Raw genomic sequence first — 10,069 nt, 5'->3', positions numbered from 1 at the left:
AATATAATATATACATATCAAAGATAGCAATAAAATTTTAAATTACAATAAATTATTACCCTGATTCCAATAGAATCCAGTGTTACTCACATATTTGAATCTGCAAAGTAATTTATCTATCTATACTATTATAAAAAAAAAACTTTTGATTTATGTGAGCAAACCTACTTTAATTACCAATCAAGGTAAGATTTATCAAACATGATCATAGTCAATGATTTTACTGAGTGTTTAGGTGAAATATGTAAAGTGTTCCCATTTGTGACATCAATAAGTAAATATTGTTATTATAAGTAATGCAAGAATTAAAATTTATCAACCCATCTTCGTCAATGGTTTTAAAAAATGCTCAGAGGGAAGATATGAGCTTACCTTTACATTGTTACTATAAACTTTGATATTGGCGTACGTGACAATATTAACAATAATTAAAAATAAGCATATTGCAATTGGTAAATGCAATCTGTACATAATACAACAACATTATAGATGATAGTTCCTTACAAAATCCATATTATTTATGTATCTGAAATAGACATCTAACTCTATATGGTTTTATTCTTTTACTGCACAATTGCAATTCATTTAACTCTATTAATTGTTGACAGTTTTATATATGTTTTATGAAAAACGTTTGATTCATGTAAAATACATGATCTTCCAATTACAATACCATATATTTTTCAGAAAGTGAATTTAAGATCGTCTTATCTTATATTTTTATACTAGTGAACATGGATAAAATATATTTCCTATGTAATATTTTTAAAACTCAATTTACTCTATGAATTTTATGTTAAATAGTACAATGCACATGTTTTGCACGTAGACATGTTGTTGTATTTAATATTATATTATTTAATAAATTATATATAACTATTAAAATTTATTTTATTGCACTATGATTAAAAAATAACTTATGCTATTATTAGTACTTATACACTTATCAACATACATTTAATAGTTATTTAAAATTTTCTATTATTATATATTTATTACAAATTTTATTTAGGAGTATAATTATTAAATAATAATATAATTATTAGTTTAAGTAACAATAATGATATAATTAAACCATTTAAATTATTAAATATTTATGTTATGTACATATCTTATTACAATATCTATTAAATAATTGTAATAATTTTTAATATTATATGACTTAATGTTATAAAGAATATTACCTTATTCAATAATTAACATCGTCTTAGTAATAAAAAGTTGGATAGTATAAATTTAAAAATACTATTATTTAGAAAAAGTACTTTATATAAAAATATTGGATCCTTGAAATATATGAGACATTTACTTTCCAACAAAAAGTGCATGACTCAATAAAAATATTGGATCCTTGAAATATATGAGACATTTACTTTCCAACAAAAAGTGCATGACTCATAAATTTTAAAGATCCAATATTTTTGAAATATATGAGACATTTACTTTCCAACAAAAAGTGCATGACTCATAAATTTTAAAGATCCAATATTTTTATATAAAGTAATTTTCCTAAATAAAAGTATATTTAATACATAATGTCCAATTTTTATGACTAAGACGATATTATAACATCGAAATGGGTAATAATCGTTATAATATAAAAAATCAATCCCTATTTATACTATTATTAATAATTATAATTATGTATAATATTTTATTAAATAAATAATTTTACTATTTCATTATAATTAATAATTGTTTTATAATAAATCATAATTTATTTATTAATTTTATTATCATTATAAATTATTAATATATTATAGCGAGTGGCCAAATATTTTGAGAAAAAAGAAGAGAAAAGTATATGTTTCATAAATTTTAAGGATCTAATTTTTTGTATAAATTAATTTTCCACAATAAAAGTATTTTTAATTCATGACGTCCAAATTTTTATTACTAAGATGATATTAATTATCAAACAAGGTAATATTCAATAGATAACCTCTATTTATACTATTATTAATAATTATAATTATGTGCAATAATTTATTAAATGAATGACTTTTACTATTTTATATAATTAATAGTTCTTTATAATAAATTATCAAATATCCACGAATTTTGTTATCATTATAAATTATTAATATATTCTAGTGAATGACCAAATAATTTGAGAAAATAATAAGGAGCATAGTTAATGAGAGGTTAATGATCATTAGTTTTATAATTAATAGTATAATTTTGAGTTATAAAAAAATGAGAGAGCAAAAAAGAAAATCAAAAGTTTGGACATGTGTATTCCCTTTTATAAGTAGTATAGATATAGATATAGATGGTATATTTTTCTTTTGTAAAAAGTGAATAATACATGAAATAATTAAAAAAATAAAATAACTCGGGTTCATATGTTTCCTCTATTAGGCAATTTGAGAGAAAGTGAGTGAAATTAAATAAAAAAAGTAATAGATATCACAATAGTTTTTCCCATGTCTTTTAATCGCAAATGAAAAGTAAATCGTGAGGAGGGAAAAATATTGCTTATTGAGGTGAAAATTTATTTTCTAAAGAGACATGCAACCCCGTTTTTTCCTAACCAAACATCAAATATAAAGAAAGTGAACCTCACAATAGTTCTAACTATTTTTTGCATTCTGTCATTAGATCAAGCCTTGCAAATTGAAAGTAGTTAACTCTCTATCTTCATTTTTGAACAAATTTTCGATTTAAACTCTTTTAAATTTTTTATTAAAAAATTCGACCCAGTCCACATTTTATTCTCAAAACCGACCCATTTCGGGCCACGTCAGCAGCGTGGCCACGAAATGGGTCGGTTTTTTTTTAAATGACGCCGCTAAATAGTCGGGGTTGCCAACCCCGACTATTTAGTTATGTCGGGGTTGGCAACCCCGACTATTTAGCTAAGGGCAGGCTAAAATAGTCGGGGTTTCCAACCCCGACTAATTTAGGCCCCTGCCTAATTGGTCGGGGTTGGCAACCCCGACCATTTGGCAGAGAGGTCGGTGTTGTTCCCAAAATGGTCGGGGTTCCCAACCCCGACCATTTGGCAGAGAGGTAGGTGTTGTTCCCAAAATGGTCGGGGTTGTGAACCCCGACCATTTGGCAGAGACTCTGTCTCAGCCGCCGAGCGGTGAAAAAGGCTAAGTGACAATAGTCGGGGTTCACAACCCCGACTATTTGTTCACTGGGCCCCCGACCTATATAAAGGTCACGACTTCACTCTCTCACTCGTTTCCGGTTCCAGCCGCGTCTCTCTCTCTCATTTTCGTCGATCTCCTCCTCCCAAACTCTCATTTTCGTCGATCGCAGCTTTCTCTCCTCTTTTTTGGTGCAGAATTCTAGAGGTGAAAGATCTAATAGGTACTCTCTCCCTTCTCTCCTCTTTTGACACCTAGAAATCTAGGGTTTTCTCTCCAAAACGAATTTATAGTGTTTGAACTCTATTTGTAGTGGTTTATTTAGAAATTTTATTCTTGTTGTAGTTGAAATTAAATATTTGGGGGCATAGAATACTCAATTTTAGGGTTTAGAATTTGGGGGTCAATTTTAGGGTTTAGGATTTAGGGGTTTACGGTTGTAATTGTGTTTTAGGGTTGCAATTAGATTTTAGGGTATTAATTGATAATATTTTTTAAATTTTTTGCATTTAAATGATATAATTTTGATTTGTATAGGTTGAACAGTATGATTTTTATTGCTTGCTCTTACGGTGGAACGATTAAGTATGGAATGAATAATATGACAATGTACGTCGGAGGGGTGACAATTCCGTTAATGATATCGGAATCATACAGTTACCTTGACTTGGTTAATGAAATTCATGGAGTTACGACAATTGACCCACGAGATTGCAGGCTAAAAATAATATGCAATTGGCCGATAACTTATGATAGAACGTCCGCCGTTGAGATCTCAAACGATCATTCCATGAGTATTTTGTTTAATTTGAGCAAGTCACAACCAACGGTAGAATTGTTTATTGAAACGGTGCCACATAGTACGGGCCGAATATTCAACCCTCCAGGAGAATTCTCACGCATGTTAGATTTGGAAGTTGAGTCTGAAGGCTTTCTTTCTTCTTCGAGTGAAATACAGCGGACTCAATTTCAATATAAGGGTGGTGCACCTTCATATGAAGAGGGTGAAAGAAGCGACGCCTCTGATGGTGAAGATGAAGATAGTGCAACACTTGACAACATGCAATTTGTGGGTGAAGATGATGAAGAGAATCCGGATTGGCCAGATGAAGCTTATGTTAATAATGAATATGTGGAGTACGAAGAACCACCCCCCGACGAGTTTGAGGATGATGAGTGGGTTCGTTCTTCCACAGCACATGATATCCGCATTGGTGAAAGTTCATCCAATAGAGGAGATGATGAGGAGGTTCCTTTCAGAGTTGGTGAATTATTTGAGACTAAAGACCAATTGGTAGATGCTATTCGTGATTACTCAATCAAAAAGTTGGTCAAATTCAAGCAAATTAAAAGCAATCGTACAAGTTATGAGGCAATCTGTTTTATGAATACACAAAGGCAAGGTCGGGCAGAGGGGAATGAATCTGATTACGCATGTCCTTGGAAGTTATATGCATTTGCCGGAAAGAAACATAATGGGTATTTTAGGATCACAAAATACTGCGGTGTTCATACATGTAACAATCCAATGTTCGAGAGAGACCACAGTGGTGCCTCCGCCTCTTACATAGCTCGGTTGATTATGCCAAGATTAAAGAAGAAGCTTGAACTAAGGCCCGATGACATAATTGAGAGAGTGTCACATGATAAGTGGATTGAAATATCGTATATCAAAGCGTGGAATGCAAGGAGAATTGCGATGACAAAAATATTTGGTGATTGGGAAAGGTCTTACGCGACTCTGCCTCAATATCTTGATGCGATCAAAAGAAGCAATCCTGGATCTGAATACAAACTCATAACCAAAGAGGTCAATCCGGGAGTTCATAAATTCACCTCTGTATTTTGGGTATTTGGTCCTTCGATCGAGGGATTTAAATTTTGTCGGCCGATCCTTAGCATTGATGGGACACACTTATACGGTAAATATAAGGGTGTATTGCTTGTCGCTACAGGAGTAGATGCAGATGGGGGCTTATTTCCTTTGGCCTTCGCAGTTGTAGAGGTCGAGAATAGTGAAAATTGGGAGTGGTTTTTTTCTTGCATCCAATTATATATTTTTAATGTGTTGCCTCCTAGAAAAATTACTTTTATATCCGATAGGATGAAAGGTATTCCAAGAGCATTGTACAGGAGATTTGGCTCTGATCACAATCACCGCTATTGCTTACGACACATTAGAGCTAATTTTAAAAAGAGCTTTGGTCAAGTACATCTACAAAACCTTCTTTGGCAAGCGGGTGTTACACCCGAAACATGTGTGTATGATCGGATACGGGATCAAATCAAGGCAACATCTCCAGCTGCACATGATTGGATTGAGAGTAGTTTGGGAAGCGATTACGTCGACCGGTGGGCTCTAAGTAAAGATGGAGGGAATCGCTATTGCATGATGACAACTAATTGTTCTGAAAGCTTCAATGGTGTACTTAAGGGGGCTCGAGCAATGCCCATACAGGCGTTGGTTGCGAGGACATTTTATAGACTAAATAAGTATTTTGTCAAGCGGCGAGAGGATGGAGCAAAGTGGGGGACGTTGTTGACCCCCAAAAATGAAGAGATTATAGGAGCTCGTGTCAAGCAGGCCAGATTGACTAAGATTGTGAGATTTGCTATAGATGAATGGGAGGTTACAGACAATCACGGTCATAATTACACCGTCAATCTACGAGGAACACAATGCGCATGCACCTGTAACATTCCAGATTTGCAAAAATTGCCATGTGCACATGTTATAGCGGTTACGACCAAGCAATTTGGGGGTGCAAATACATCTTATTACACATACGCTTCTGAGTGGTACCAATCAAGCCACTATAGAGATTCATACAGTCAGTTTTTTCATCCCATTGTAGATAGTCGTTACTGGCCACCCTATAACGGGCCGCATGTGTTACCTCCTGAATTTAAGCGGCAAGCCGGACGCCCGAGATCAACACGCATAAAGTCTACGATGGATGGAGGTCGGGAAGGAGTTCAAAAAACAAATAGATGTGGATATTGTAGACAACCGGGCCACAGGAGATCTCACTGTCCCACCAATCCAAATAAATAGCAATTAATGGGTATAATTATTCTATTCTTTGTTAATTATTCAACTTCGTTTATACTTCATTATATTCTACTCCATTATATCATCATATGTGTTTCATTTATATCATCATATGTGCAGCTATGGAGGCGGGGCCATTGACGTATGAGGTTCTTTATGACCAATCTCGACATCGATCCGCGAAGATTGACACTGGGGAGGTAATTAGATTGGTAGTTATAAATTACATTTTCATCCAAGAACATTATTCTAAGTTATTGACTGTTACTGAACATTTACACTGTTTATTATATGCAAGCCCCGAGCATTACTATCGTTGATCACACTCGTGCACACTCGAGCTGGGAGTTGACCGATCCACATGTCCAATATTATGTTCGTCAAGCATGCTTCTTTGAGTGCTCACAAATTAAATGGGTGAGACTTGATTGGGCTCTCTTGACAGCACTGGTTGAACGATGGGAGTGGATGGAGATGCTGTCACAGGTAGCGGCGACTTCAACTGGACAGATAAGTGTGAAGTATTGTTGGGTCAAGTTCCTCACATGAGGGGTGGAAGGATCAAACTTGAATGGTTGAGAAACAATTTTATGAATGTTCCGATCGATGCGACCGAGGAGATCGTCAAGATGTATGCCCGTGCATACATACTTCACATGATCGGTACTATTCTATTCCCGGATTCCACGAAGGATTCGGTGCACGTGAGGTGGTTGCCACTCCTGGAGGATCTTGTGGATTGTGGGGGATTGTCATGGGGGAGTGCCGTGTTAGCGTATCTGTATAGGGAGATGACCAAAGTGGCTCTTGTTCAAAACAAAGAATTCAAGGGTTGTCTCACTCTGCTACAGATATGGTCTTGGGAGAGATTGCATTTGGGTTGCCCAGATTTGAGAGAGGCACGTGCTCTCGATGGCAATATTCCGTTAGGCTGCAGGTATTACTAAGTTATTTTACAAAAATATATGATTACATGTAATTTTATACATTTGTTTTAATTTATACTAACTCATTGTATATAAATTAGATGGAATGTATCTAGATCATGGCATACCTCACCAAAGGGCCATGAAAACTTCTATAGGAACGAACTCGATCAAATGGAGGACGAACATGTATTAAATCATAATATCTAAAAATTTTCAATCATTACATCATTTATTACTGAAATCTGCTTTACTTTATCTTTTTATAGGTCAAGTGGATGCCATATGAACAAGTTTTAGAGTCACTACCAGATATATGCACAGAAGAGCCGGATGTGTGGCGTGCTCGCGTCCCGATCATATGTTTTGAGATTGTCGAGATGCACGTGCCCGACCGTGTGCTACGACAATTTGGGCTACGACAACATATCCCGGTCCCTGTGGAGGTAATAGAGAGAAATCCCAGAAAAGGTGCACATCGTCAAGATTGGGAACATATTCACAGTGCTTACATCGGGAGGTGGGATAACAGGGAAGAACAGTTGGTGATGGAGAGGGTTGACGCACCTGACCTAGGTGTGTATTTGCGGTGGTATTGGGGGATTACTCGCCGGTGGATATTTCAGGAGAACAAAGCTCCTAAGGAATACATACCAAGAGGCCCAGTTGAGAGAGAGTTGGTAAGTGTATAAGCAAAATATACAGTTACCTTGTGAGTTTTATTTTATTATCATCCAAATCATAATAGCTTTCTTGGGGTTTTTATCGTATAGGTACAAGAGCTCGAAGAACTTTCTACTATGGCGCATGATGCAATCCGAACAACTACCGAGCCAGGGCCGAGGAACACGTTCCTTCGCATGATCAAAAAGATTCGGTCCGCTCTTCAAAGGACGCGTAATGCAAGACGAGATGAACGTGAGGAGCGAGACCAATTGAGTACGATCGTCGTCGATTCCGAGGACACAGGGGCAGGCTCAAGCGGTGCACATGATGAAGCTGGGGCTCACAACAGGCTCAAGCCGGATGTTCACAGTCGGTTCGAGTCGATGAGGATGTCATGCACTCCCAACTTCACACACAACCGGACGAGGAACTGATCCGAGCTCACGTCGAAGGTGAACGTGTCAGGGGGAGAGGAGGGGGAGGGGGAGGGGGAGAGGGAGAAGGAGGGGGAGAGGGAGAGGAAAGGGAGTTGTATCCGATTGAAACTGAATATTATGTATCTGATTGAGTATTGATAGGATGTTTGCGTTTGAAACTAAATATTATGTATTCGATTGAGTATTGATTATCAGTATGTGAATTGCATGGTATGTATCCGATTGATTATGGATTTTTATTTGAGATTATTGATTGATATGTGTGTTATTGTGATTGAATTATGGATTGATATGTAACAGCAGGAGTTTGAATTTCCAGAGGAGTTCGTATTTCCAGCTATTTTCAGCTGAAAAAGTCTGCCAAATGGTCGGGGTTGGGAACCCCGACCATTTTATGCACGAACACGAAACGGTCGGGGTTCCCAAACCCGACCATTTTATCGTAGCAAAATAAATATCAGCTTGTGCACGAACACAAAACGGTCGGGGTTCACAACCCCGACCATTTTGGGAACAACACCTACCTCTCTGCCAAATGGTCGGGGTTGGGAACCCCGACCATTTTGGGAACAACACCGACCTCTCTGCCAAATGGTCGGGGTTGCCAACCCCGACCAATTAGGCAGGGGCCTAAATTAGTCGGGGTTGGAAACCCCGACTATTTTAGCCTGCCCTTAGCTAAATAGTCGGGGTTGCCAACCCCGACATAACTAAATAGTCGGGGTTGGCAACCCCGACTATTTAGCGGCGTCATTTAAAAAAAAACCGACCCATTTCGTGGCCACGCTGCTGACGTGGCCCGAAATGGGTCGGTTTTGAGAATAAAATGTGGACTGGGTCGAATTTTTTAATAAAAAATTTAAAGGAGTTTAAATCGAAAATTTGTTCCTTCATTTTTCCCTTAACAAACATTCCTATATAAATAAGTAACATTGTATGTATTTTTTTCATTTTTCCATTAACAAACATTCCTACATAAATAAGTAACATTGCATGTATTTTTTTTCTAACTTAAGTATAGAGGGATCAATTTGAGGTGGTGTGTGTGTGTGGGGGGTAGGGCTGAGCATGGTTCGGTCCAAACCGAAAAACCGACCGAACCGACCCGAAAAAATCGGTTTTATGAGTAGGGCGGTTCGGGTCGGTTTGAAAACTTTTCTACCCGAACCGACCCGAACCGACCGAATATAGTGTAATACTACCCATTCTGATCTCAAACCCTACCCGACCCGTCTCCAAAGAGTCAAAGACTCAAACCCTAAACTCATTTTCTGAATCATTATGAGTTGAAAACAAATCCATTATATTAATGTTTAATGCTTCATAATCTCCTACTTTGTTGATATCTTTTTTTTCTTTAACACAGTTTGTTGTTTGATAAGAAGTTTGATGAAGTTAGAAACGAACAAACCGAACCGCACCGCACCGAACCGACTAGCAATAGTTCGGTTCGGTTTTGAATTATAGGCGGTTCGGTTCGGTTGTTCAAATTTTGGTAAAAACCGAACCGAACCGACCGTTGCACACCCCTAGGGGGGGTGTGTGTTAGGGGGTGGGATATATAAATTAGTGACACCAAAAAGAAAAGAGGGGTAAAAGGTTAATTGAGCAAGCCTCACACAAAAATAGCAAATAAGTGAAAAAAGAACGAAACAAGTACGATAGCGTCTCCATGGAAAGTCCAGATGCGACGTCCGCGTCATAACGCTCCCTCATCCCAGACGCTCCCCCACACACGCGAAAATCTCCCCCCTCCCCTCCCCAAAATCCCTAACCCTAAAATCCCCAATTAAACCCCGAAACCCCCCTCGATTTCGATCCCCACCCCCGCCTCCCTTCTCAGGTCCAAACCCTAACCCTAATGGAGGAGGAGAGGTTTCCGCCTCCCCCGCC

The 10,069-nt window shown here is 37.2% G+C and overlaps 2 protein-coding genes across 2 annotated transcripts in view; both read left to right on the top strand.

Annotated features, from left to right (window-relative positions):
- On the top strand, window positions 2,975-6,499 carry LOC109844761. The gene is made up of 5 exons (XM_020413874.1): window positions 2,975-3,012; window positions 3,633-5,126; window positions 5,199-5,926; window positions 6,268-6,347; window positions 6,446-6,499. The coding sequence occupies exons 1-5, from the start codon at window positions 2,975-2,977 to the stop codon at window positions 6,497-6,499; spliced, it is 2,394 nt and encodes a 797-aa protein (XP_020269463.1).
- LOC109844760 overlaps window positions 6,606-10,069 on the top strand; it is a 12,175-nt gene continuing 8,711 nt past the window's right edge. Inside the window, 4 exon segments of the mRNA XM_020413873.1 lie at window positions 6,606-7,084; window positions 7,175-7,262; window positions 7,343-7,753; window positions 7,847-8,108. Of these exon segments, the coding sequence (XP_020269462.1) occupies window positions 6,606-7,084; window positions 7,175-7,262; window positions 7,343-7,753; window positions 7,847-8,108 (1,240 nt within the window).

Source organism: Asparagus officinalis, chromosome 6 (assembly GCF_001876935.1).
Source record: "Asparagus officinalis chromosome 6, Aspof.V1, whole genome shotgun sequence".
In the NCBI taxonomy this organism is placed as follows: Eukaryota; Viridiplantae; Streptophyta; class Magnoliopsida; order Asparagales; family Asparagaceae; genus Asparagus; species Asparagus officinalis.
The sequence above is the reverse complement of the archived record's forward strand: the minus strand, read 5'-3'. Positions and strand labels throughout refer to the sequence as shown.

Bases quoted from the DNA above. Each gene is read 5' to 3' on its own strand.
- LOC109844761 (XM_020413874.1), top strand. From the start codon at position 2,975: ATGGTCGGGGTTCCCAACCCCGACCATTTGGCAGAGAG. The intron at 5,927-6,267 runs GTCAGTTTTTTC...TCATATGTGCAG, and splicing joins CCACTATAGAGATTCATACA to CTATGGAGGCGGGGCCATTG. The intron at 6,348-6,445 runs GTAATTAGATTG...ATTATATGCAAG, and splicing joins CGAAGATTGACACTGGGGAG to CCCCGAGCATTACTATCGTT.